Source organism: Neopsephotus bourkii, unplaced genomic scaffold, assembly GCF_033783945.1.
Source record: "Neopsephotus bourkii isolate Nb327-2 ecotype Australia unplaced genomic scaffold, CSIRO-AGI_Nbou_v1 NB_122, whole genome shotgun sequence".
Taxonomy (NCBI): domain Eukaryota; kingdom Metazoa; phylum Chordata; class Aves; order Psittaciformes; family Psittacidae; genus Neopsephotus; species Neopsephotus bourkii.
The window spans coordinates 1,238,575-1,264,513 of record NW_026900639.1 but is presented as its reverse complement, the minus strand read 5'-3'; the positions used below and the strand labels follow the sequence as shown (position 1 = coordinate 1,264,513).

Genomic DNA, 25,939 nt, shown 5'->3' with positions numbered 1-25,939 from the left:
GCATCTGCCGCAGGATGCTGTGGGGAAACTGAGGCACGGCCCCAGGGCAGGGGGGGGCCGCCTGGTGCCGGGCATGGAGCGATGCCGGTGACGCCGGTGCCAGGAGCAGCCCCGAGCCGTGACTCAGCAGCTCCAGCACCGCCACGGCCTCTGCCATGGGAGGCAGAGCCAGAGCAGGGCTGCAGCCCACAGCGCTGCAAGCGGGGACAGAGGCACGCAAGGCTGTGCCCCACAGGCAGAGGGGATGGAAGGGACGTGGCAAGGATGAGCAGATGGTCACTAATCCAGCCCCAAAGCCACTCCTGGCACCCAGTGCATCACAGCACAGGTGGTTTTTGTGGCCCACCTTGTCCCCCTAACCCAAGTTCTGTGGGATGCTGTGTGTGTGTTGTGGTAGAAGGGGAAGCTACAGAGGCACCAGGCCACGTCTGGGCAGGATCTAACCCTTCCCAGTTACACTCTCCCACGCCTGCTCCATGGGTCCCACTGCTCTGGGTGGAAGTGTCACAGCACCTGAGCCAGCCCATCCTCCCTCCCCTCTGGCACTGCACAGCCTCCTGGGGACAAAGCCCTGCTAATAAAATGGGACTAAGAGAAGACAGGGTGGCTCTTAATCCTAATCTCAGCTCAGGCTGGCTTCCTCCGGGCGCTGAGCCACGGCTGTGTGACAAGCACCGTGCTGAGCATTGGCATGGAGCTGTCTCCCTCCCCAGGAAGAGGCCAAGCAGAGACACCAACCATCCCTGACCCCCACCACCCGCCCAGCCTGCAGCACTGTACAGCGGTGGGTTTATTCAAACACGTTTCCATCACAGAGGTGCTGCCGGAGCCGTGGGGCAGTGCTGGGGGGGTTAGCTCGCCATCTCCTTGGCCAGGGCCTTGTTGAGCTTGTCTTTGAGGTAGGCTGTCCGCTGCCGCTCCGCCTTCAGGTCCAGGAACTCATAGTGGGGCACCTGCAGCAGGACGGGGCGAAGAGGAGATGGTGTCAGAGCCCTGAGATGCACAACGGCATCCTTGAGGAGTCTCCCATTGGGACAGGGGCACAGGCAGCCCATAGGCTGGTCCCCATCACAGCAGAGGTAGGCAGTGAACTTGAGGCAGCCGTGTGGATGGGTGAGAGCACCCAATGGTCCCGTCCGGCAGTGGCATTGGCACCCAGGGGACCGAACCACAGACAATTCAGGACTGTCCCCAAATTAACCCGCGTGACCACCACTGAACAACGGGACTTCTGTGAGCAGCTGGGATGGCACAAAGCACTGGGACGGCCCCAGTGACCACCCTGCCCCTTGCAGAGGAGGATGTGAGGCAGCACCTTCACTGTCAGGAGGCTTGGGGACCTCCCGAGCACCAAACCCTGTTTAGTTTTCCATGAGGACAGAGGACGTGCAGGGCTCCGTGTCCCTGCTGCCAGCCCATCCTATCCTTCTCCCTGTGCCTGTCCCAGCCTGGTGAGCCGCGGGTGAAGTGTTTATTTGGAGGGCACGCAGCTGGGGGAGAGGCTCACGTGCCCAGCACTTGCTCTCTGGCTGAAGGGTGATGGTTCAAGCTGCACTAGAACACTGGCTCCGGCACGTCGTTCCTCAGTGGTGCCTCTGCCAGCCTGTATGAGGGAGCAGCCGTGTCTGGGGGGATCCCACCACCCACCTCTGCCTCTATATTTAGCAGGGCTGAAGCTGCTGGAAGCAGCACTTCCCTTCTTCTCCTCCTCCTGTCTCCCTGAGCCTTCCCAGCCAGCCAGAGCGGGGGATTATGCAAGAGGCTGGAGAGAAACAGTGGCGGTGAACCTCGAACCTCACTTCACATCAGCCTCAAAGTTTGGCACCGAGCTCAGGGAGCTGGAAGGAGGACACTGGGGAAAGGCTGAAGCTCAGGGTTCTCACATGGAAGAGCAGCAGGCAGGCAGTGGAGACCGCAGTGATGCTCTGGGCGACATGTGGCCCTCCAGCCTTGAAAGAGCCACGCAGCTTGGGCAGTGCAGGGCAAGGGGCAGAGGGGTGGCTCCCTGCCCACGCTGGCAGCACACTGAGCCACCCTCCCTCCTCCCCCAGAGCAGCCAGTAGCAGAGCAGTGCTTGCTGCCTGCCAGGAGAGCTATAATTACCTTCAGAAAGCTAAATAATGCATGACCCCATGGCTCCAGCGCAGGGGATCAGCACCCTAAGACCTTGTCTGCTGTCCTCCTTCATTACCAATACCCCCACACCACCATCAGGCTGCCCGGCAGGTGGCCCGGAGGGGATCACGGTGGCTAATCCCAGTGACAGCAGGCAGGAGGGCGACCTGCCGAGCCATCCGCATGGAGCTGTGGGCACCAGGGAGCGCTTGGGGTTCTGCAGGACCCAGAGCCACCAGGAAGGTGGTGATGGGAGTAGGGAAGCCAGACCCCCCTCCATGAAGGTGTCTGCTCCTCCATCTCCATGGAATCAAGAGACCCCTCTCTACCCATGGCTACTCACATCCACCACGAGGAAGCCGGCCGCCTGGATGTGGCGCCGGGCCATGACGAAGCGGCCCAGCAGGTCCTTGCTTCTGTTGCTGAAGTTGGGGAACTCCCACCGGAGGAAGGCAATCCTAGGAGATGCAAAGGGGAGCAGGAGGCTGTGAGATGAAAGGCTGGGCATGGGCACCATAAGCAGAGCTGGCAGCAGCACCCAGATCCCAAGGCAGCCGTGGCAGAAGGGCCTGCTCCAGCTTTGCTGATAGCCCTGTGCCAGCGGGACACGGACTTATCCTGCTGGAGCCATTATCCTGCCTCTGAGCTATCCAAGAAGCACCAGGACAGCAGCTCAAGTGAAATGTATCCACCATCCATGCCTGGCAGCACACTGAATGGGGTGATGCTGCCTTTTCCAGGCAGGAAGGAGGCATCTCAGGGCCCTGCAGGCAGCCAGGCTCCATAGCAGACAGACCTGGCAAAGGCTTTCTTCAGAGGGAAAACCATCAGCACAACCTGTATGCAGCCCCCTTCCCTTGCTGTGCTGCCACCAGGTTATTTGGCCAGAGGAGCCCCTCGCTCCAAAATGCTACCCTGGGGGGGGAATGGCAGAGCCTTACCCGAATTTCTGTCCAGTGCCCACCCCTTCTGTTCCCAAACAAGGGGGTACACAGCTGGGCATCACATCCTTGGCACACATCACTGGCTGTGGTGATCGGGAGGCGTGAAGCCTGCAGCTCCCTTCCACCACAATGGCAGAGCTCTCCTTCTCCCTCTTCCCCCTGCAAGCTCCTGCCCAGCTGGCAGCCACAGCTGAGCCCAGACCCACCTCCTAGCTCCTGATGGCAACGGGTTTGTGCCTTCTGGGCAGAGCAGATGGGGAGCAGCAAAGTTCTTCACGGGGAGAGGTTTATTTTCGCTGTTCACCACCATCTCAGCATCTGCACAGAGAGGAGGGAACACAAGGACTCCTGAAATCCCACCTGGATGCTGTTGACACCATCTCTCTCAAGGCTGGTGATGCAGAGCACGCAAGGTCACACTGCTCCCTTCCCTTAAAACCCATCCTTGCTGAAGCTGTGGAGCACCTCTGCACACACACACACACAGAGCCAGGGATGGGGTCTGCTTCCCGAGCGTCTCCTCAGGCAGAAGACATGTCCGTAGCCCGATTTTAGCCCAGCATCCCAAGGGGAAGGGGATGTGGGGCTCACGGACCACAGAAGTGGCTGTGGCAGCCGTTTGGCCAATCCCTGCCATGGAGGAGGCATGGATCGAATTTGACAGGGCTGCAGCAGAGCAGGGAGCTGGGGGAGCCTGGGGTGGGCTGCAAGAGCCCGGGCTGAAGCAGAGGAAGGGGGAGTAGGGCCAGAAGGCTCTCACCAGCCTCGATGCTGGTTGGCTGCAGGAGGAAGGCATTCCTCCTCCATCTGCTCCCCACAGCCGTGCCCTGGGCTGCGGTTTCTGCTTTGCCATGACTTGGGGGAACAGATGAAACAAGGCAGGGCAGCTGCAGTGAGGAGGCAGGAGGCTGAAGAATGACGGGGGTTAAACCCTGGTAGCTGTATCTGAGCCCTCAAGTTCAACTCCCTCCATTGCTGGAGTCCCGCTGCTGCCTGTAGAGGGGGCACAAGAGGCACTCACCGATCTGCCAGCCGTAGATGGTGCGTGCATCAAAGCGCCCGTTGTCCTGGCTCCCCAGCACCCCCACCAAGGCCTCCCGCAGGCTGCTCTGCAGCAGGGTCACCTTCTCCCCTGCTGGCCCTGCCACGCTCAGCATCTCCGGCGGCAGGAATGGCCCTCGGTAGTCAGGGCTTTCCAGCTTGGCAGCAGCATTGATGTGAATGAGCTTCAGCTGTAAGTTCTGGGCCTTGAGGGACTGATCACCTGGTGGGAGGAGAGAAGCAGAGCTCAGACACAGCCCAAAGCCCTGGCTCTTCATCTGGTGGCCTGCGTGACTGCGATTCCTGGTTCCAATCCCCCCATGATGGTTCCCTGCCTACTGGCATAGAGATACAGTCCACCAATGGCCAAATGCTGGGGGGGCTCGCAGGAAGATGGCAAAGCCAGAAATCCCTTGTTTGGCAGGGACAGCCCCACGGAGCCCAGTGTCTGTGGTGTGATTCTGTTCCCAGTGTCCCATGGGAAGGGAACATGAGGCTCACAGACCACAGAAGTTGCTGTGGCAGCCGGCTGGCCGGTCCCCACCACGGAAGAGGCAGGGATCGAATTTGACAGGGCTGCACCTTCCCAGAGGTCACCATTTGGTGAGGCAATAAAAAGCCCTCCAGTCTCGAGAGGATCCCCTTGGCTATCATTGTCTTGTTCTCCTCCTCCCCCATCACACACAGGCACAAACCCACAGCCCAGGGGGGCTGCTGGAGGCCACGGCTCTCATTAGCTCAACTCTCCTGGTGCTGCTGCCCTGCACTCTCCATGCCTGGGTAACCCCGCATGGAGCTGTGGGGGATGTGTTACAGCCACCCCTAATGAGATCTATTTCCTCATGGTTCATAGAATTATAGAATCACTTGGGTTGGAAGGGACCTTAAAGCTCATCCAGTTCCAACCCCCCTTCCACAGGCAGGGACATCTTCCACTAGACCAGGGTGCTCCAAGCCCCATCCAACCTGGCCTTGTTAACAAGCCGTTAACCTAAATTTAGATGGACCAGGCTCAGCACCCCCCCTTCTTGTCCCAGGTCTGAGGTTCCTGGGCCCTGTCCCACTGTCAGAGATGCCCACCTCACCTCGGATCTGAGCGTGGAAGTCAGGTGCCAGCACTTCCTGCAGGTAGGGAGCCTTGGCCTGCTGTAGCACGCAGAGCGACCACACCAGATCTGTCAGCAGGTGAGGCTCCAGGCTGTGCAGCTGGCCCTGGAGCGCCTCATGGACCTGCAGGGAGGGAAACCAAACAGCTCAGCTCAGCACAGTGCTGCTCACACCTCGGTCTTGTGGACAACACACAGGTCTGGCAGCTTGACAGATCCCTGAGGCCTTATGGTGCAACTGATGTGCACCATCTCCTCTACAGCAGTACTTCTTCCCTGGGTTATCTGCAGAGGGGAAGATATTAAGACCACTCCAACGTGTCCCTGCAGCTCACAAGCTGTGGTTTGCAGGCCCGGGATGCTGCATGACTGCAGGGTAACGCACCACTGCAGCCAGCCCTGCCACAAGGCAGTGTTCAGGAAAAGGAGGACTGGAGGCGACAACCTCATCAGGATCCGCAGCTACAACAGAGCTGGAAGGGTCTGAGGCTGTATGGGGGGTGTCATGGTGTCTGCCCAGGAATCATAGCAACAGCCTGGAGCTCTGCACCCTCCTGGGGCTCTTCCTTTTCTACAGTGTCTCAAAAATAAGTAGTTTTGCACTTGCTACAAAACCCCCCTTCACAGAACCATGATTAATGCTGACAGGGGGAGCCCTGGATGCTACTTCCCTACCTTGTCCTTCTCACTGTCCCAGGGAGACCTGCTATCCAGGCTGGTCTGGCCACAAGGGATGGGCTGCTCTGTGGTGGCACATAGGGCTCTGCCAATTAGGGACACCCATATCTGATATCCTGGGCTGTATCACCTGTAGCGTGACCAGCAGCAGGTCGAGGGAGGGGATTCTCCCCCTCTGCTCCACCCTGGTGAGACCCCACCTGCAGTCCTGCATGTGAACATCCCCATGCTGCTGGTGTCTGGCAGAAAAGCAGCCCTGCAGGGCCAGCCATGGACTGACTGGTTCAGCTGTTGCTCACACATAGCCAGGGGAGCACAGTGAAGGTTTTTCAGCCTAGCCGGAGCTCTGGGCTCCCTTTTCCCATTCCTCACACCATTTACAGCTGCATCAAGCCACCCAACAGCCATTTTCACACAGGGATGTGCTAGAAGGAGATCTGCAGCCCCCCCACTAACAGAGCTGATGAAGAGGAGGAAAGGAGGAAGGAGCTTACCATGTTGAAGAAATCCTCACTTCCACTGGGCTGGAAGTTCAGGCGAGCAAAAGACAGGATGATACTGCACAGATGGGTGACTGACAGCTGCTTGGTGTTGTCCAGGGCGTACTAGGGGCAAAAGCAAAGGTTTAGGTCTGTCCTATATCAATCTAAAATCAGGGAAGCACTGAAATTGTCAGCCAACGATGCACATAGCCCTGTGGCAAGATGGGAAAATGAGAGCAAAAGATGTTTTAGGGCTTCCCTGGGATTTTATTCTGGCACAAGGGAAAGCTGTGAGTGGAAGCAGAGCTCTGGAATATCCCAGAATACATGCAAAATGCAGGCACATAAACTGGGGCAGAGCTGGGGGAGAGGAGCAGCACTGGCACTCGGGGCTGGAGGCTCAGACAGAGCTGAGACCAGCCCAGCTCCACACGGATGGATCCCCAGTGCTGACTTTAGCAGAATATGATAATCAAGTCCTGTCAGACTCAATTACAGCCACTGGCTGGGTAGGGAAAAGAGTGACGACATCCCAGAGAGCACCTTGGGAAAGGTGGTGGAAAACTGCTCCCACCTCCAGGAACGGGGGTGGGTCATGGTTGCCCTGGTGCCAGTGGGAGCTCCGCAGTCCCCCTCAAACCTCCTCCTCCTCACCTGTGCAATGGCCTCAAACAGTGGCAGGCTGAGCCACTTGAGGAGAGCGAAGGATCGGATGCAGCGCGTCACCTCGACAGGCGTCATGGTGGGGATGTGGGGCTGCAGGTCGGTTGCTATCTTCTGGAAGACCTGGGGCTGGTGGAAATTCAGTTTTCCTTAAAGGAGCAAAGAGAAAGGGCAGCCGCTTACAAGGAGCTGGTATGGGAGCTGTGCCTGGATGGGAGGTGGCAGCACAAGGAAAAGCAGGAAGCTGTTCATTTGGAGCACAGTGGTACTGCCCCCCCCCCCCCCCCCCCAGCAGTTGCCTTGGCCCTATCCTTTCTGGTCAGATCAAGTCTCTACCACATCCTGCTGCACTCATCACCTCCCAGTCCTGGTGCCAACTCATGGCTCCAGCCTCCACCTAGTGCTGGTAGCAGAGTCTGGCTCCAATGTCTCCATCTACAGATCCTGGCCTGGCCGGAAGGGCCCTGAACTCCCTAAGGCTGTCAGAAACCTCACGAAGTTCCACCCAGCAATGATCAGCAACCAGCAGCACCAAGACCTGGAGGGGCCTGGGTCAGTGTGGACCAGCCAGGAGGGCACAGTCCTCACAAGAAGGGCACAGGCAGGGTCTGAGAGCGGCTGCAGCAGCAATGACAGGTACAAACCATCCTGACACAACAGTGTGGCAGCTACAAGCATTGAAGAGAAAGGTCAGCACAGGGTCCTGGCCAAGAGCATCTCCCCTGCAGTGGCTATAGCACTGCCAGAGCCTGTCCAAACCATGTCCAGCCATCGCAGTTGCCCACTTTGTACATTTTAAGGCTGGGGAACTGCTGGATTAGCTCTGTGTATGACCCAGACTCATATACACTGTCCAGCTGCCCTTCCTTAGCTGAAGAACCTATAGCCCTGCCTCTGAGAAAGGCACCCAGCATGGATTTTGGACATGTGACACATGGAGCATCCACCACTCTCCTTGAAACTTGTTCCAGATTAACCAACTTACCAAAGCTGGTAACATCAACGAGAGAAGCACAAGCTCCTTCCAAAGCCAGGTCTACTGGGTTTATTCATTTTAAGGGTATAGCTAACTTATGAAGGCTGTCCAGGCCATAGTGGCTATCAGAATTGCTGTTCCCACCACCAGAAGCTAGGCAATCAACTGAAGGAGGGCTCCTCCTTGGCTCTCCTGGCTTCCTTTCTCTCTCCTTGTGTTTTCCACTGGCTACCAACAGTAAGAGAATAGGACCACATAACACTGCACGGAAAGAGGAGCCAGAGAACTAAGGATCTTAAGCTGAATTATCAACCAGTGCTACTCTGCTGTTTATAGACCTCTTGTGTGTCGGGTCTGTGACCATCATGTATCTGGTGGCTCTGGTCTAGCCTGGGGCCAGGAACATCACCATGATGGCTGTAACCACCCCTGTATCTTGCCAGTGCTTGTACACTGCAGGGCAGAGGGGCTCCCTGACACAAGGACCACCCTTCCAAAGTGCACTCTCGTCACATATCCCCTCCTTTCAACATGCTGGATGGAAAGTGGCATATTTGGGTTCACTCTACCTGTGCTTCCAGCTGGAAAGTACCTTACTGTGCTGGATGGTATGTTAGGTCCAGCCTAATGCATGCCCATAAGCCTTTATCTGACTGTGGTAGCAATATCAAGTGCCCAAAATCAACTGGACTCTACTGCATGTAACATCCAGCATGTCCCAACACAACCATGCTCCTTACCATAGGCAAAAATTAGGTCCATCAGGACATTGAGGCTGAGATCAGAGTGTTTCTGAATCAGGTGGTAGGACATGGCTCGGAGCAGAGGCACGCAGCGCCGGTTCTGGTAGGCTAGAGCCAACGTTATTTTCCGGATGTCATCGGGGTTGAACTGTTCAGCAAGCTCCAGAGCCTGCCAAGAAATGTTTGGAACAGCCATGTAAAGGGAAACCACAAAGCTCGAGTACCTCGAGTCCTGCATCCAGCTCAAGCAAATCCAGAGGCCACAAAGATGCTATGAGGCCTGCAGCACTTCTGCAGTGGAGACAGGCTGAGAGAGGCTTGTTCAGCCTGGAGAACAGAAGGCTCCAGGGAGACCTTAGAGCAGTGCCTAAAGGGGCCCACAAGAAAGCTGGAGAGGGTCTTTTGACAAGGGCAGGTATGGACAGGACAAGGGGGAATGGCTTTAAACTGACAGAGGGGAGATTGAGATGAGATGTGAGGAAGAAGTTCTTCCCTGTGAGGGTGGTGAGGCCCTGGCACAGGTTGCCCAGAGAAGCTGTGGCTGCCCCATCCCTGGCAGTGTTCAAGGCCAGGTTGGAAGGGGCTTGGAGCAACCTGGTCTGGTGGAAGGTGTCCCTGCCTGTGGCAGGGGGTTGGAACTGGGCGAGTTTTAAGATCCCTTCTGACCCAAACAATTATATGATTCTAGGAAGCAAGGTGCAGATCCAGCCTTCACACAGAGTGGGATGCACCATTGCTACCAGCTGAGCCCCTCCGTGGGTGATGGGGACTGCAACCAGCAGCGAGTATTTAGCACATAGTGAGGCTAAGCAGCTGGGAGGGAGAGTAAGGGGAAGCAGACCCTTTTCCTCTCAGCAGAGCTCATTCAGAATCTCCCTGCTGCCAGCTCTGCCTCCTGCGGCAGGTGGGACCACAGCATCTACTCCATCCATAACATGCTGTCAGGCAAAGACTGACAGGGCAAAGGCACCCGCTGGCCAATCAGCAATCACTTTCCACTGTCATTTCCATGTCATTTGCAGGACACAAACCCAACATCACTAATTCGGGTTCTGCGTAAGCCAACAACCCCATAAGACCCAGCTACAGCACTCTGCCCTGCCACATGCTGGTGTCTGCAGCATTTATTTATCCCCAGGGTCCAGGCAGAGGGACGGTGGGGCTCAGGAGCTACAGATGTTGCTGTGGCAGCTGTTTGGCCAGTCCCCAGCACGGGCTGGACGAGGACTGAATTTGACGCAGCTGCATTGAGGCCTCCTGCAGTGGTTCTCACCCAAGAAAGGACATTTCCCTTACTCCAGTGAGGAACAGAAATGCACTGAGCCTGTGTGGAATCAGTGTTCCCACACGGAATGGGTTGAAGGTGACGGGACTTTGCTGCTGTTGTCACCTGCAGGGAGGTCATCTGTCTGAAGGGAATGGAGATGAAAGTGAGAGCCCAAGCCCATACCTTGTCCTCCAGCCGGTCCATCAGAGCCGGGGAGATGTGCCCGACCCTGCTCATCAGCACCACCACAGTTCGGGTGCCCTCAAGCTCAGTCCAACGCAGCTCCAGCTTCTTGATGATCTCATTCAGCAGCTGGCTGTCCTTCCCTTGCCTGACCACCAAGAACTCTGCCAGGGAGGCAAGATGCTTGAAGGTGAAGCGCCGCAGCCGCCACAGCACCTCCTGCTCCACTGACTGCACCTCCCTACTGTTTCTGTCCATCCTCAGGGAGTAGAGGCTCTTCAGAAGGCTCACCAAGGTGTTATTCCACACCTGAGCAATCTGCCAGCAAAAAGAAGTAAAGGAAAGGTGTCGATCAGAGACAGCACTAGAGTATTGAGTTGCCAGTCATGCCAAACACCAGGCAACGGTCTCTCCATAGGAAGAAGCAATGCGGGGGAGGCAAGACAGACCTCCTTAGGCTGAGGACATCTAAGCTGTCCCCCACCATGACAGGAGTCCCCTGCTCCCTCTCATAGGTATAGCCTGCATGCTCAGAATCAAACCAAAGCGACCCAGGACCTGATGAGGAAGAGGAATCTCAATGCCTGTACCAGAAGCTGAAGCCACACAAGGGTCCCAGCAGCATGGATGAGCTGAGGAGTAAGCACATGTTACTTACAGAGCTCTCTCTGCCTCAGAAAAGAAGCTACACAGACTTGCTACCAGCTGGGTCAAATACTTACTCAGACTTCACCCTTCTCTCAAAGCACTTGCGCTTCCTTGTGGTGTGGCTGGTGAAATGAAGAGCAGTGGGAAAGAGTTATAACTCCGGAGCAGAAACTTGAGGGCCTCGGGGAGGAAACGCCATGGGACTCCAACTCACCTCCACCCCTCACGTCGGATGAAACTTATCCTGAAAGCTCTGATTTCTCTCCAGTGTCCCCCAAAGCATCTTCCCTGTAAGGCCCTGGCATGAGGCCCTGGCACAGGCTGACCTGAGAAGCTGCGGCTGCCCCATCCCTGGCAGTGTTCAAGGCCAGGTTGGATGGGGCTTGGAGCAACCTGGTCTGGTGGAAGGTGTCCCTGCCTGTGGCAGGGGGTTGGAACCGGATGAGCTTTAAGGTCCCCTCTAACCCAAACCATTCTAGGATTCTATGACAGGATTCTATGAAAGGAGGCTGGGCATGAATCCTACCAGCTGTTTGGAGCACCAGGACCTGCCCAGTCCACACTCTGCCCACTGAACTCTGCCTGCTCACCACTGGCTCCTTCCCACCAGCAGCCCCAGCATGAGGCAAAGCTCACAATTTTCCACCAGCCATTGGTCTTCCAGCTTTCACCTCCTTCAGCATTCATCAGTGAATGCTGTTTCCAGCCTCAGCTTCCCCAGCTGTGCTCTAATGCTGCTAGGCAGCATTAAAAGGCAATTCCAGTCTGAAAGCTCTCCTGATTAGTATAGAACCAAACCTGATCCTTAGCACAGCATCGTTTCTTATGGGCCCTTCAGAAAGCATCACTGCACCAGCTACCCTGGTACAGAGCACTGTGCCTGTGCTTGACATAACATCCCAATGTTTCAACATGATGGCAGGAATGAGGAGTTGATTCCCAGTGTGGCTGTGCAGGAAGGAAGGGAGGGAGTGCTGTGAGACACTGAATTTCAGGCAGGAGGGACCACGAGGGTTTGGGCAAAGGCTTTAACTCTCTGGCCTGTCCAAACTCCATCACTTCCACCAGTATGGCAAATTGCTGAAGTTCAGCACCTAGGGCACAAAAATGACCTGAGCCCTGCCCCAGAGCTCTGCTAAAATGCGGAACAAAACCACATCAGGATGCAGCTGGGAAAGGAGCAGAGCTCATGATGTGGCCCAGTGCACTCAGGTCACAAGAAGAACCAGACTGCTCCTCCAGCTGATCCCTCACCTTTTTTCCCCATTCACGTGTATAAAACTCACCTTACTGCGAGCCTTCCTCCTCAACGCTGTCCTGCCCCATGCCTCAGCTACTGTTCAAAACCTCTGGCTTGTGGACATAAGGACATTGCAAGCTGACTAATTTCAGTTTCTCTGCACCAGAATGCTTTTGCATCTACACTTTGTTCAACTTATGTTCACTTAAATACATCTGTGGCTGCAGTAACGGCTCACTGGAGAAGAACAAGCATGTCTGCAGTAAGTTTGCTTGCTTCACATCTCAAAGTTCCTAGCTACGACCCCCTTGGCAGTTTCCAACACTGCCTCGCTTGTTGTATCACTCGTGCAGTGTGATAGCTTGGCTTTGCCAGCGCTGGGGCATCCCTTCTCCACCAAGGGGTCTTAAGGACCCCTTGCGAGCCCCTTTGATCAACTGGGGTGACAATGACACAGGACCATGTAAATCAGAAGGAGCAAAACTTTCGATCCAAACACAACGACACTGAACCGTTGCAGCCCATTACGAAGCTAAATGGGCAGCCTTCGGATAAATCCCACCTCTCTGCTACCCTTAGATGATGTTTAGGAAGTAGAAATTATGGATAAAGATGAATACAAGGTGTCTACAAACCATTTGTACACTCAGGGCCCTACCAGGAACCTCATCAAGTTCACAATGCAAGTTCACAAGTCAGAGCAACCCCCTGTACCAGCACGGACAGATGGAGGGACGGACAGACTGAGAGCAACCCTGAGGAGGACTTCGGGGTACTGGTGGGTGAAGAATGGGACACAAGCTGGCAGTGTGCGCTTGCAACCCAGAAACCAACCATGTCTGGGCTGCATCACCAGCACGATGACCAGCAGGTGGAGGGAGGACAATCTCACCACTGTTCTGGTGAGGCGCCACCTGCAGTCCTGCATCTGACTCTGGGGCCCTGAGAGGAACTTTTTATAAGGACATGTAGTGACAGGACAAGGGGGAATGGCTTTAAACTGACAGAGGGGAGATTGAGATGAGATGTGAGGGAGAAGTTCTTCCCTGTGAGGGTGGTGAGGCCCTGGCACAGGTTGCCCAGAGAAGCTGTGGCTGCCCCATCCCTGGCAGTGTTCAAGGCCAGGTTGGATGGGGCTTGGAGCAACGTGGTCTAGTAGAAGGTGTCCCTGCCTGGGACACCTGGGATGGGGGGTTTAAAGTCCATTCTAGTCCAAAACATCCTGTGATCCCACACTCTGAGGCCCATGAGCTGCAGTTATTTCTGCAGCAGCTGGCAGGGCCAGCAGAAACCACAGCAGATGACACTGAATTTGACAGCGCTGCTGAGTTTTGACAGAACGAAGTGCAGAGCACAGTGCACTGGTTCCCTTCAGATGCTTCATCTTACCCAGTGGCTTCTCTGCTGTCTGGCTGTGCAGCTCTGCTGTGCCTTGGCCAAGATGCAGCTTTATCTTACTGGGAAAACAGAAAATTCATGGGAGGAGGAGCAAGGCAGAGTTTATTGAGGATGTTCTCTTGCTGCATTTTGCCTCTGGTACAAAAAGTGGTGGTTTTAGATAGCAAGAATGAGGTATCCTGCCTAGAGCTGGTTATTTTCCCTCCTGATCCCAGAAACTTTGGCTTGGAAAGGGAAGCCACAACCCCCTAATAAGCTGCTGGTCGCAGCTGGCTGCACTGTTTAAATTCCAGGAGCGCTGTCTTATTTCTACCTTGTATTCCTTCCCCAGACTGGTTTCTGCCACAAGGAGGGAACTCACCTGGGAATCCATGATGCTGACAAGCTGCTGGAATCGCTTATCTAGCACAATACTCTCTGTTTCCAGCTTCTGTTCTGTTGCGAGCCGGGAAAGTTGAGTAATTATTAGGGAGGCCTGGTTGCTAGTAAGGGGATGGAGTTCAGCCAGCTGCAGGAGCTCCTGAGGACTTGTGGCTGTTTCAACCAGATTCCCGATCAATTTGTACTCTTGACTTCTGCTGTCCTCGGCCAGTTCTTTCACTGAGAATCCATCTGCCCAGCTGGAAGGGCTTGAAGTACGAAATGAAGCGAGAGGTGCTGGAGGCAGAGCTTTTGTCACCCCCATCTTCCCAGCCGGCACCAGCAGGGACGCCGGGACTGCCGAGGCAGGAGAAATGAAGGCACCGAAGTGCCGCCAGCAGCAGCGCTGCACCAAGCGGGCTGCCATGGTGGAAGGCCGGGGCTGGTAACCGGCTGGGGGTCAGCGCCACATGTCAGGAAAGCTGTGAATGAAAGAGAAACAGTTTAGGTACAGGAAAAGTTAATAAACACATGGTGGCCAAATTCTGGTAAGGGTTGTGTTCCTGCCTGTGGCAGGCATTGGAACTGGACATCTTCAAGGCTCCTTCCAACCCAAAGTACTCTATGATTCTATGACTAGCAATACTGGATGCGAGGGAGCAATAAAAGGTTTCTGATGATCAGCTGACAAAACACCGCTGTGGCAGAGGCACTTCCCTGCTGGGGCTAAACTCCTGTCAGATCCCCTTAGGGGCTGCTGTACTCGTGTGGCTTCCCAAGGTGGCTCGCAGCGGGTCTGGTGCACACCCAGCTCTGCACCAGCCCTGACTGGGCCTCACCTGTCCCTGGCGGTGTTCAAGGCCAGGCTGGACAGGGCTTGGAGCAAGCTGGTTTAGTGGGAAGTGTCCCTGCCCACGGCAGGGGGTTTTAACTGGATGAGATTTAAGGTCCCTTCCAACCCAAATGGGTCTGGGATTTCATGATTCCCCTCCCCGCAACTCCCGGTTTCCCCACACCACCTGCTGGGTTCCCACCTTCCCCTGCTCTGCCCGCGCCCCTCACAGGCCCGGGGCCTAGCCCCGCCGCCGGTCGATTCACCTTAGAGGCCCCAGACCCCGAGCCCAGCCCTCCGCCCCGGGCTCTTCCCCTCAGGGCCCCGAGCCCGGCTCTCCCCGGCCCGGTCTGCCCCTCCCGCCGCCGCCGCGCCTGACCTCGCCCGCCCCAGCCGCTCGGCGGGCCGGCACGGAGGCACCGCACGCATGTACGCCGGCGCAGCCTGATTGCGTCATACACAGCAGCGAGCGCCCATTGGTTTAGGAGGAGGCACTTCCGGTGCGCGGCGGTAGTGGGTGGTGAAGGTGCTGTGGTCGCCATGAGGCGGCGCGGGTGGGGGTGGGTTTGGCTTTGTCGTGTTGTGGGAATGGTTTGGGTTGGAAGGGACCTTAAAGCCCATCCAGTTCCAACCCCCTGCTACGGGCAGGGGCACCTTCCACCAGACCAGGTTGCTCCAAGCCCCGTCCAACCTGGCCTTGAACCCTGCCATGGATGGGGCAGCCACAGCTTCTCTGGGCAACCTGTGTCAGGGCCTCACCACCCTCACAGGGAAGAACTTCTGCCTCAGATCCCATCTCAGTCTCCCCTCTGTCAGTTTAAAGCCATTCCCCCTCGTCCTGTCCCCACCTGCCCTTGTCAAAAGCCCCTCTCCAGCTTTCTTGTTGGCCCCTTTAGGCCCTGGAAGCTGCTCTAAGGTGTCCCTGGACCTTTCTCTTCTCCAGGCTGAACAAGCCCAGCTCTCTCCGCCTGTCTCCACAGCAGAGGTGCTCCAGCCCTTGGGACATCTTTGTGGCCTTCTCTGGACTTGCTCCTGCAGCTGCACATCCTTCTTACGTTGCGGCCCCAAAGCTGGATACAGGGCTGCAGCAGGGTCTCAAGAGAGCAAAACATGGGGATAGGGTGGGTGCGCTCAGGCTGCTGTGAGCATGAGGTGTTCTTAGGGTTGCCTCTCTACAAGCTCCAGTGGGGCTGAGCCCCCACGCTGATTCCTCCATCGCCCTCCTCCTTCCTCAGACCCCTTAAAGCCCTATCACGTGCAGCCCCTTTGGCTAGAGGGCTTCTTGTGGGGTGGGTTTCCCCACAGCCCTCCCCAGGCTGCAGGGCTGACGGAGCAGCCACGTCCTCCCTTTTGCTGTTGAGGTTGTCACCAGCAGAAGTTACCCATGTTCTGCCTCACCCGCCCCCTGTGTTTTCTTTCCTGCTCTGTCTGTGTCCAAACAGATCAGGGCCTGGCTGTGAGAACTAATAAAAGGCAAATAAATTTGAGGGTTGCCAGGAATGAGGAGGGGCAGCTCAGTCTTGAGGGGGTCAAATAAAGTGGGGACTGATTTATGAGCAGGGTATTTTCCGCAGCTCGGGGCCTTCATGTTTGCTTTTGGGGGTGTTACCCCTGCTTCCAGCACAGGGTGAGGAGTTGGCCTGAGAAGCACAGCTGTAGCTGTGTGGGATGTGATTTCCCCAACTAAAACTCTCCAAGCTTTTCCCTTTCTTGTTCCCAAAATGGCCTCACTGGATTTTATGTCTGTCAGGAAAGAATGGAGCCTGCTCGGGGTTTACACAGGGCACTTGAAACCAGTACTTAGAGGTCTTTACACTGGTTTTTGGTTGCTGCTTAATCCTAAGTTTAACCTGGTGCACCCTCCTGTGCGACCCAGTCTCTTGTGTTGGGCATTGTCCCAGTTTCTGCTCTCTACAGGTGTCCAGGGCAGTGATCCTGCTTCCTGACCAGCTTCCCCCCTCGGGATCTTGAGCTTCACCATCCCATGGTCACCACAGCCAATGCTGCCCTGACCTTCTCATGTCCACCAGCTCCATCCTGGTTTGTAAGTGGGAGGTCCAGTGGAGCACTTATGGCTCCTCAGTTGCCTAGTTCTGGAGCCATCTTCCAGGCCCTCCATGGAGTGGTGCATCCAGTGCTGGACCCACAAGTCAAGAAGGGCACAGACAGAGTGGGAAGAGAGCCAGCATGATGGTCATAGGGCTGGAGAACCTGCTCTACAGGGGAAGATGGAGGGAGGTGAGTCTCTTCTCCCTGGAGAAGGCCTCTGGGTACCTCATCCCAGTGGTAGAGGCTTTCAAGGAGCCATGAGAAGAAGACAAGGGACAGTGGGTACAGTGAGAGGTTTCATCTCAACTTAGGTTATACTGGAGTCATCTCCCTAGAAGAACCTCCCCAGGGGTGTGGGGGGGAGGTTCTCAAGATGAACATGGGGTGCAGGACAATTCTATAGAGGGTCCCTTCTCCATGGGAGTTTGGACCTGGTTGCACCTGGATCTTTCCAGGGCCAAGCTGGGCTGTCCCATAGATCTGCGATCAAGTGTCCATCCCTGGGGACTTCCCACTACCTGTGACCTGGGTGCGCTTGTCCCCGCTTGATCTACAAGCTGCTCTATGGCTTCACCAGCCCCGCAGCTCTGAGCCTGTCGGGTGGCTTTGGGCTTCCACTGGCTGTGCATGGCAGTGCAGGTGGTTGAACAGAGGGTCATCTGCGGGACAGGGTCCCTTAAGGTGCTCCTGGAGGTTCCTGCTTGGCTTCGGAGAGGGCGGCCGCTCCCAAGGCTGGTGTTTGGTCAAACCCACCGTGTTTGCTGAGAGCTACGGGTGTCTGCATTGGCAAATGCTTCACCCGCCCAGCCATAAAACATCACTGGGGGGCCGGAAAGCCCCGGCTGTGGGGCAGGGTGGATTCTTCATCCAGCCCCATGGGAGAATGGGGTTGAGAACCCACCGTGGTGGCACCCTGCGTCCCCACCAAACCCGGGTCAGCTCTGTGGTGGTCACCTGTAAGAACATCGATTCCAACTGTTAACCTGGCACTGCAAAGGCCACCACTAAGTCATGTCCATTAGTGCCACATCTACATGCCTTTGAAATGCCTTGAGGGACGGTGCCTCCACCACTCCCTGGGCAGCCTGTGCCAGTGCTTGACAGCACTCTGGGGAAGGCATTTCTTGTAATACCCACTCTGTCCCTCCCCTGGTGCAACTTGAGGCCGTGTCAGTCTTGAAAGAGACTGGTTGAAGGATGGACTTAACCTGACTACAGCCTCCCTTCTGGCAGTGGTAGTATTGTAGAGGGCAATAAGGTCCCCCCTGAGCCTCCTTTCTCTCCAGACTAAATCCCCCCAGCTCCCACAGCCATTCCCCATCACACTTATGCTCCAGACCCTTCACCAGCTTTGTTGCCCTTCTCTGGACCCACGCCAGCACCTCAGTGTCTCTCCTGTAGTGAGGGGCCCAGAACTGACCACAGGATTTGAGCACGGTGTCACCAGTGCCCAGCACAGGGATGATCATTGCCCTGGCCCTGCTGGCTACGCTACTGCTGATAGGGGCCAGGATGCCATTGGCCTTCTTGGCTGCCTGGGCACAAGCTGCTCATATTCAACTGTCGACCAACACCCCAGGTCCATTTCCATGGAGCAGCTTTCCAGCCACTCTTCCCCAAGCCTGGAGCATTGCATGGGGTTGTTGGGACCAAGTACAGGACCTGGCACTTTGCCTTGTTGAATCTCACACCAGTGTCCCCAGCCCACTGATCTGGCCTGTCCAGGTGCTTCCTACCCTCCAGCAGATCAACACTCCCTGCCAACTTGCTATCATCTGAGGGTGCACCTGATCCCCTCATCCAGGTCACTGATAAAGTCACTAAACCCAACACTGAGCCCTGGGGAACACCACTTGTGACTGACCACCAACTGGGTTTAGCTCTCTTTAAGCCCAGCCATCCACCAGTTCTTTAGCCATCCAAGCTGTGAGCAGCCAGTTTCTCCAGTATAATACAGTGGAAAACAGTGTCAAAGGCTTCATTTGGCCCTATAGGAGAACAGGGCTGAGAAACCCAACCTGGTGTCACCCTGTGTCCCCATCAGACCTGGCTCAGCTCCTTGGTGGTCACCTTGGCATGGTGGTACCCAGGACCAGCACCCTCCATGGGGACGCTGTGGTTCAGCATCACCCCTGTCCTCATTTCACCATCCCTGGGTATGCAGTGGCCTTCCATGGGGGACCCCCCTTGCGGGGGGACCTCAACCCTGTGGCCTCTCTTCTGCTGAGCAGTGCTGGGCCAGCTGCTGTGGTGGCGTGGGGGTCAGAGGGGGACAGACTCGGCTCCTGGCTGGATTTGTCCCCTGGGAATTCCCCAGTGTCACAGGGGGAAGTGTCACCCATGGGAACGCCCGTGGTGGCCGTGCCAGCACATCCAGGGCAGATCCCATAAAAGGACTCTCGGCACCGGGTTAGGCAGGAGGCAGGATGAGGCCGTGCCAAGTACTGCTGCTGCTGCTGGGGCTGGCCAGAGCCACCACACCGGAGCCAGATGGATCCACACTGGGATCGGCTGGATCCATCCCAGTGTCCCTGCCAGCGCTCTGGACCGTGAGCTATGAGGACGCCGTCTCGGCAGCCGTGGAGCTGCTCAACACAAGGGTCATCACTCCCTATGTCCTGCGGCTCCGGGAGGCGCAGCCCCAGCCCGGCTGGGTGAGTGCTGAGCTCCTCCATCCCCACTGCACCCCGGTGGTGCAGGATCCATCCCTTTTCAGGGCTGTATCGTCCCGTTTTGGGGCTGGGTCTGACCCACTATGGGGATGCTGCCCACCCAAGCTGAGGATGGACCTGGCCCATCTCCAGCCTGGATGTGGCTCCTCCTGGGGCTGGATCCATGAACCAAGTGGGTCCCTGATGGGTCCTGTCCCCTCTCCCAGCCTGGGGACCTGCAGCGCCCGCAGGAGCTGAGCTTCAGCGTGGAGGAGACCTCGTGCCGGGCACCGGGGATGGCCGCTGCCACCTGCAAGAGCCGCTGGTTTGGGGTGAGGCTGCGTCCTGTGGGTCCCCAACAGGGAACCCGAGGCACGGGGAGCGGGGTTCAGGCTCCTCTCAGCCTCATCTCCTCCATGTCCCACTGTGCTTCCCCACAGGCAGTAAGCTGGTGCCATGGCTACGCCTTCCTGGAGCAGCAGCAGCCCATGGTGCAGCTGTCCTGCGAGAAGATGCCCATCACGGTAGGGAGATGTCCCCACTGCCCCCCCTTGGCTTTGCTTCTCTCCCCGGCTGCTGTGGGACACGTCCCCACGGGGGTCACCCAGACCCCCTCGCCATCCCCCTGGGGTTTGACACCACTGCTTCTCCCCCCAGCTCGGCCTGATCCGGAAATCCGGCGTCAAGAACTTTCTCGGCAGGATCCAGGAGCGATTCAAGGGCTTCTTCCAGTGCAGCCAGGTCTGGATCCACGACAAACTCAACCTGAAAAAGCCCAGATCCTGAGCGGGTGATGCCGCATTCCCCCTGCCCCGTGATCCCACCCGGGTGCTCCGATTCCAATAAACATCCCTGCAATGATCCCAGTGTCGTTCCAGTCCTGTGGGTCCCTGCAATGCACCGTCCCTTGCTATGCCCCAACAGGGAGTGGAAATGATCCCTGGTCCCACAACCTCCCCAATGCCCAGACAAAGGGCTCCAATGGCTGGGGTCACCCCCTGCAGTGGGGCTGTGTCCCCAGTGGGGACTGCCAACACGCTCAGGACCCCCCCATGCCGTGTCCCCCCCCCAGTAACTGCCGCTCTGTGGGCTGGGGCCAGGCGTTTCCGGAGGGGGGATGTTCCCCAGCCTCCCGGAGCAGGGCATGGATAAAAGGGGATGCAGGGGGTGGATGTGCGAGAAGGATGCCGAGCTCTTGGGCACTGGTGCTGGTGGTGCTGGGGGGGGCCTGCGCCCTCCCTGCCCCGGCCCCCCTGGCCTACACCCAGGCACTGGCTCAGGCTGTTGACTCCTACAACCAGCGCCCCGAGGTGCAGAACTCCTTCAGGCTGCTCAGCGCCGACCCCGAGCCCGCCCCGGTGAGTGCCACCCCACAGGGACCCCCCCACTGTGGTCCCCGACTCAGGCTGCCCAGTGCTGACCCCATCCCCTGGGGACATCAGGGGGACACCAGGATCTATGCATGGGAAGGGGTTTAGAGGTTGCAGGGGATGATCCTCACTGGACCGGCTCTAGGTGCCTGAGGATGGGTGTTGTTTCTCCCTGGTCACCCTGTCCCCATCCCAGAGCATCCAGCTCAGCTCCCTGCAGCGCCTCAACTTCACCATCATGGAGACGCAGTGCCCAGCGCGCTCCAGAATCCGCCCCGATGCCTGCGAGTTCAAGGAGGACGGGGTGAGGGACAAGGGGAGTTCTTGGGGGGATGTCACCTCCTATGGGGTCCCCAACCTGGGGCCATTGCCCCCTGCACATCCCTGCGCTCAGCCCCTGCTCTCCGCAGCTCATCAAGGACTGCTCCGCACCCGTGCCCCAGCCTGGCGGCTCCGTGCTCGGTGTCACCTGCGTAGACTCCAGCACAGACGTGAGTTGGGGGATCCCAGGATGCTGCAGGGCCTGGAGGGGGACGTGGGGGTCCCCTCACCCTGTGACTCCTCCTCTCCCCACAGCCCATCCGGGTCAAGCGCTTCTGGCCGCTGCTGGTAACAGCCATCAGGACGGTGGCCGCTGGTGTTGGCATGTTCAAGTCCTCCAAGGGATGAGCCCCCCCTCGAGGGGCTGCCATCTCCTCCCATTCCGCTTTGGTGTCCCCCTTTCCCCAAATAAAGCTGCTTCCCAGCCCCACTGTGCCTTTTCCTGCCGCTATCACCCCACTGGGGACTGGGTACATGGGGACAGGATGGGGGGTGATGTTGATGGAGGAAGGTTCTGGGGTGGGGAGCTGAGTCAGCTCCCCCACATGGGCCTGGCATCATCCGAGCCCCACGGCACTGGCAGTGGCCTTATGGGGGGGTCTTGCCTCCTTGGGACTGAGGCAGCACCCCAAGAGCAAAGGGTCCCCCTGGAGCTTGTGCCAGCCATGGGGTCCCCATGGGGTGCGTGTGGGGCACAAACCCAAGGGACTGTTGGATCATGTGGGGTGTGGGGGAACAAGGGATTACATCCCCAGTGGCCACCGGAGGAAGGGCTGCAGCCATGACTGTGGTCTGGCCACTTGTGGGGTGCAGGGGTCTCCATGCCCCAGTGTCCCCATGCCAAACCACCTGTGACGGCACTGGTGGCACAGCTGAGGCCAGTCCGTGTGCCCCCACAGGGCAGGGGTCAGTCACCGGGGACCCCTGGGAGCTGAATTCCCCATGGCCCTTCTGTTGTTCTCCATCACCCCCCCATAGGGACGATGTGAGCCCTCTTGTATCTCCATGGGTAGCCCATGGCCCTGGTGCCTCCCCCACCGCCATCACCATCGTTTTGGGGTTACAAACCGCTGTGAGGACAATGATACCATGGGGGTGATGTGGGGCAGGATGGGAATGGTGCCTTTTTTGGGAGGCAGGTGCCCTGGGGGCTCCCTGGAGCAAAGCTGAGCCCTGTCCCCATTGTCAACCCCATGTCCCTTCAGGTCCAAGCTCTTGATCCCCAAGGTGAGGACATTGGGAAGTATAGGGCCACCCATAGGGATGATGTGGGCACTGGAGCCCTCTTCCCATGTGCCTCAGTTCCCCCCCCTGCACCCCATGAGGCAGCCAGGAGCCGGCTCACACACACGGGCCATGCACAGCCCCTTTATTGGTTCAGCCCACGCGGATGGTCAGATCGGCTCTGCCGCTGATCCTGATCTTGGGCCTAAAGCGCCGGATCTTGCCCAGGAAGCGCCCGAACCGGCCACGCTGGACCAGCACCGGCTGCCGGAGGGATAACGGGGTCATCGGGATGCTCCAGACCCTGCATCCCACCCAGTGATCCCGCACCTTGGACACTGCACCCAGGAACCCACATGCAAGGACCACACAGCCCAGAGACCGCACCCAGGATCCCTGTACCCGGTTCCCCACACCCGGTCCCTGCTTCCACCACCCCTACAGGACCACGCACCCAGCACCCTGCACCCATCAGCCCATGGGTGCCCCAAGCCCCCCCCATCCCACCCTCCACTGTGGGCTGGAGTTATCCTGGTGGGATGGAGACATCGGGTTGTCCCTTCTGGGGATGGCAGACCCCAAGATGTGGGGAGGGAAGGAGGGAGGAAGGACCCTGACACCCATGGGTGCCCCCCCCCACTGTCAGTGGGTGCTGCCCACCAAAACTCACATTGGAGGAGGCATCATTGCAGCTCAGGTCGATCTCAGGCGAGCTCTGGAAGAACTGCACCGGCCCTGAGCACTCCCTGATGACCTGGGGGGTAAGACATGACACCCGGGGTCACCCCAGGGCCCCCGCTGGGGATACCCAGGACCACTGTGGGTGTCCTCCCCCCATCCCCATCCCCATCCTCACCCCATTCTCCTTGAAGTCACAGTCTTCGGGGTTCATGCGGGAGCTGGGGCTGCACTCCGTCTCCATCATGCTGAAGTTGAGCATCCGCAGCGTGGTCAGCTCGAGGCCCTGTGGGGACACAAGCATGTGTGTGGGTCACTAAGTGTGGGGATCATGGTAGGGGGGTCCCTGTGGGGTGGTGGCACTCACCGGGGCGGGCTCGGGGTCGGCGCTGAGCAGCCTGAAGGAGTTCTGCACCTCGGGGCGCTGGTTGTAGGATTCGACGGCCTGAGCCAGTGCCTGGGTGTAGGCCAGGGGGGCCGGGGCAGGGAGGGCGCAGGCCCCCCCCAGCACCACCAGCACCAGTGCCCAAGAGCTCGGCATCCTTCTCGCACATCCACCCCCTGCATCCCCCTTTTATCCATGCCCTGCTCCGGGAGGCTGGGGAACATCCCCCCTCCGGAAACGCCTGGCCCCAGCCCACAGAGCGGCAGTTACTGGGGGGGGGACACGGCACGGGGGGGTCCTGAGCGTGTCCCAAGTGCTGGTGTTGTCACATCTGGTCCCTACCGGGGACATGGCCCTGCTCCCCCCAGGGAGCCCCTTGGGCGGAGTTGTGGGACCCCATTGCTGGTGTTGGGGCAGCAACACCAAACCCCAGGGGTTGCCCCATCTCTGTTGCCCAACTCTGTGGCGTGTTCTGCTGCCCCCCAACCTGTGTCAGCCCCACACACGCACACATATGACCCCAAAACATCTTTATTCCAGCTGCACTGGGGATGGGGGGCGGCGGGGTGTCCCCAGGAGGGATGTGCCAGCGCGGGGCCCGGGACGCTGTGGTGGCTGTGAGGATGATGATGATGATGATGGGTGACCTGGGTTGGTGCCAATGGCTCGTGGGGTACCAGGGGAGCGGGGCTGGGTGCTGCTGCTGGGCTGTTGTGGGAGAAATAAGGGTGAGCTTCAGTCTGCAGCCAAAACCTGTCCCCAGAGTGGGGGGGACACATCCCCACCACTGCGCCCACCAAAGGATTGGGGACACGGAGCCCTCACCGGCTCCTTGCCGCACTCCACCATTGACAGAGGCACGTCGGGCAGGAAGGCAAAGACAGAGACCTGGGCCGTGCACCGCTGCACCTGGGGACACAGACCCTGAGCACCTTGGGGACACCTTTCTGTCCCCTCCGTGTATCGGGGGACCCTGTCCCACTCTTACCCTGCCCGGCCGGGCTTGGCAGCCGGCCCCACGGCGGTCGGGGAGGTTTTTGGGGCAGGCGGGGTGCCGGGCGGTGAAGTTAATGCTGAAATGGGTACCCCAGTCGAACGTCTGCAGGGAGAACAAGGACCTTGGTGGCTTCCCAGTGCCGATGGGGAAACGGGGCCCAGCGGGATGGGTGACGGAGCTGCACCCCCCCATTGCCCACCCCGCTCCTACCGTCCTGGCGACTCCCAGCATCTTCAGCAGCCGCAGCTCCTGCCCGTGGGTCTCCAGCACGGAGCGTGCCAGGTCACGGGGAGTCGGCAGCGCCGGGGGCACGGCGGCACCCGCGGCCAGCAGCACGGCTCCCAGCACCAGCGCCATGCGGCCGGCAGCTCGGGATCGGGATCGGGATCGGGAATGGGGAATGGGCTGTCGGCTCCGCGCGGGGCCCCAGCTCCTCCGGCTTCGCCTCCAGGATAAACACTGGGCCCCGCTGCCGTGGGGAAGGGATCGGGTTGCCGGTGTTTTCCTTGGCCGGGTGCCGTGGTGGGTGCCTGCCCGGACCTGGCGGAGATGCGGGGCTGATCCCCCCCAGCGCGGCCCCTTCCCTCCGTGCAGTCCCCATTTCACAGCGTGACAGCACAAGCCGTGACCCCGGATGCATCCAGCGCCCGCTCCGCTCCTCCCGAGCCGGGTGTGAGGGCATCCTCCAGGCTCCTATGGAAAGAAAACCCAGGAACTGCCTCTCCTCTCCCTGTTTCTGTACAGTTACGGGGATGTTTTTAAACCCCTCTCACTGTGCTCAGAGCTCAGACTTGTCTAAACAGCCCGGCCTCAGATGGAGATCACGCCATCACCCTTCCCACCCCACTTGGAAACGCCACAGCCACAGCAGCTGGCCAGGGGATGAATTTCTCCTGGGTTTAATATAAAAACGGTTAAGTGACAGAAGTGCCCTCCTGGGGTATGGACACAGAGGGGGAAGCAGCACAGAAAAAGCCTGGGGCTCGTTCCTCCAGAATTCAGTACCTTTCTGTGCCCTCATGGACACTTGGCTGAAGGGCCAGGAGCTCCCCTTTGCCTTTGGTTCATCCACAAATGGAAAGCAAAGCAATGCCTGGGAAGGAAACCCGGAAGCCTGGCTGGGGGACAGCTGAGTCCCCTGGGACCACTGTGCTTTGAGGACCAGCTTGGGAGCCCGTGGGTCTCCAACAGCCCCGGCTTCAGCAGGTCTTCAATGATGCTGCTCCTGCAAGTGTGTCTGATCCAGTATTCATGTCTTTATGGACAGGAAGCCCCTCTGGGAGATGCTGGGAGGAAGAAGGGATGGAAGGTGGGACAGTGGCCTACTGGGAGAGTTGATGCACGTGCTTCAAAGCCTCCTCTGCACAAGTTGACCATCAGGACACGTCCTGAAGAAGATGCTATGGGGTTGGAAGGAAGAGGCAATCCCCATGGCTTCCCCCAGCAGCTCTCAAGCTCAGGGATCGCCAGCAGAGACAGAAAACAGTGTGGTCCTTCCCCACAAGAGGATGGGGGTGCCTCATCTGCAGAGACCCCGTCACAGCTTCAGGTGATGGCATGGCACTCACAGCCTGAAAAGCAACTTCAT

At 58.3% G+C, this 25,939-nt stretch overlaps 4 protein-coding genes and 4 non-coding genes across 8 annotated transcripts; 2 read left to right on the top strand and 6 right to left on the bottom strand.

The window, feature by feature from the left end:
• Window positions 1–772: 772 nt before the first annotated feature.
• On the bottom strand, window positions 773–15,151 carry TBRG4 (transforming growth factor beta regulator 4). Its single transcript, XM_061365923.1, has 11 exons — window positions 15,056–15,151; window positions 13,846–14,326; window positions 10,199–10,516; window positions 8,746–8,917; window positions 7,021–7,178; window positions 6,379–6,489; window positions 5,186–5,330; window positions 4,081–4,323; window positions 3,266–3,377; window positions 2,459–2,573; window positions 773–953 (listed from the first exon to the last, which is right to left on the bottom strand). Exons 2-11 carry the CDS (start codon window positions 14,269–14,271, stop codon window positions 852–854), a joined length of 1,902 nt encoding a protein of 633 aa, XP_061221907.1. The 5' UTR covers window positions 14,272–14,326; window positions 15,056–15,151; the 3' UTR covers window positions 773–851.
• On the bottom strand, window positions 3,592–3,730 carry LOC133219179 (small nucleolar RNA SNORA5). Its single transcript, XR_009727369.1, has one exon. It is a non-coding gene; the product is annotated as a small nucleolar RNA SNORA5 (small nucleolar RNA).
• Window positions 4,543–4,681, bottom strand: LOC133219182 (small nucleolar RNA SNORA5). The gene has a single exon (XR_009727370.1). It is a non-coding gene; the product is annotated as a small nucleolar RNA SNORA5 (small nucleolar RNA).
• Window positions 9,858–9,995, bottom strand: LOC133219175 (small nucleolar RNA SNORA5). The gene has a single exon (XR_009727368.1). It is a non-coding gene; the product is annotated as a small nucleolar RNA SNORA5 (small nucleolar RNA).
• On the bottom strand, window positions 13,288–13,412 carry LOC133219185 (small nucleolar RNA SNORA5). Its single transcript, XR_009727375.1, has one exon. It is a non-coding gene; the product is annotated as a small nucleolar RNA SNORA5 (small nucleolar RNA).
• Window positions 15,152–19,068: 3,917 nt separating the features above from the next.
• On the top strand, window positions 19,069–20,218 carry LOC133218845 (cathelicidin-B1-like). The gene is made up of 4 exons (XM_061365649.1): window positions 19,069–19,379; window positions 19,604–19,708; window positions 19,817–19,900; window positions 20,034–20,218. Exons 1-4 carry the CDS (start codon window positions 19,152–19,154, stop codon window positions 20,160–20,162), a joined length of 546 nt encoding a protein of 181 aa, XP_061221633.1. The 5' UTR covers window positions 19,069–19,151; the 3' UTR covers window positions 20,163–20,218.
• A 219-nt stretch (window positions 20,219–20,437) lies between these two features.
• Window positions 20,438–21,486, top strand: LOC133218836 (cathelicidin-3-like). Its single transcript, XM_061365635.1, has 4 exons — window positions 20,438–20,734; window positions 20,943–21,050; window positions 21,157–21,237; window positions 21,323–21,486. Exons 1-4 carry the CDS (start codon window positions 20,561–20,563, stop codon window positions 21,413–21,415), a joined length of 456 nt encoding a protein of 151 aa, XP_061221619.1. The 5' UTR covers window positions 20,438–20,560; the 3' UTR covers window positions 21,416–21,486.
• Window positions 21,487–22,408: 922 nt separating this feature from the next.
• Window positions 22,409–23,533, bottom strand: LOC133218823 (cathelicidin-2-like). Its single transcript, XM_061365631.1, has 4 exons — window positions 23,337–23,533; window positions 23,148–23,255; window positions 22,962–23,045; window positions 22,409–22,555 (listed from the first exon to the last, which is right to left on the bottom strand). The coding sequence occupies exons 1-4, from the start codon at window positions 23,508–23,510 to the stop codon at window positions 22,445–22,447; spliced, it is 477 nt and encodes a 158-aa protein (XP_061221615.1). The 5' UTR covers window positions 23,511–23,533; the 3' UTR covers window positions 22,409–22,444.
• Window positions 23,534–25,939: the final 2,406 nt, after the last annotated feature.

Coding starts and splice junctions, on each gene's coding strand:
- LOC133218845 (XM_061365649.1), top strand. CDS start 19,152: ATGAGGCCGTGCCAAGTACTGCTGCTGCTGCTGGGGCTGGCCAGAGCC. Junction 19,380..19,603: donor CGCAGCCCCAGCCCGGCTGG/GTGAGTGCTGAG, acceptor CCCCTCTCCCAG/CCTGGGGACCTGCAGCGCCC. Junction 19,709..19,816: donor GCAAGAGCCGCTGGTTTGGG/GTGAGGCTGCGT, acceptor GCTTCCCCACAG/GCAGTAAGCTGGTGCCATGG.
- LOC133218823 (XM_061365631.1), bottom strand. CDS start 23,510: ATGCCGAGCTCTTGGGCACTGGTGCTGGTGGTGCTGGGGGGGGCCTGC. Junction 23,256..23,336: donor CCGACCCCGAGCCCGCCCCG/GTGAGTGCCACC, acceptor GTGTCCCCACAG/GGCCTCGAGCTGACCACGCT. Junction 22,556..22,961: donor GCAATGATGCCTCCTCCAAT/GTGAGTTTTGGT, acceptor TCCCTCCGGCAG/CCGGTGCTGGTCCAGCGTGG.
- LOC133218836 (XM_061365635.1), top strand. CDS start 20,561: ATGCCGAGCTCTTGGGCACTGGTGCTGGTGGTGCTGGGGGGGGCCTGC. Junction 20,735..20,942: donor CCGACCCCGAGCCCGCCCCG/GTGAGTGCCACC, acceptor TCCCCATCCCAG/AGCATCCAGCTCAGCTCCCT. Junction 21,051..21,156: donor GCGAGTTCAAGGAGGACGGG/GTGAGGGACAAG, acceptor TGCTCTCCGCAG/CTCATCAAGGACTGCTCCGC.
- TBRG4 (XM_061365923.1), bottom strand. CDS start 14,271: ATGGCAGCCCGCTTGGTGCAGCGCTGCTGCTGGCGGCACTTCGGTGCC. Junction 7,179..8,745: donor GGACCTAATTTTTGCCTATG/GTAAGGAGCATG, acceptor TGCTCCTTTAAG/GAAAACTGAATTTCCACCAG. Junction 4,324..5,185: donor CTTCCACGCTCAGATCCGAG/GTGAGGTGGGCA, acceptor TCCTCCCACCAG/GTGATCAGTCCCTCAAGGCC.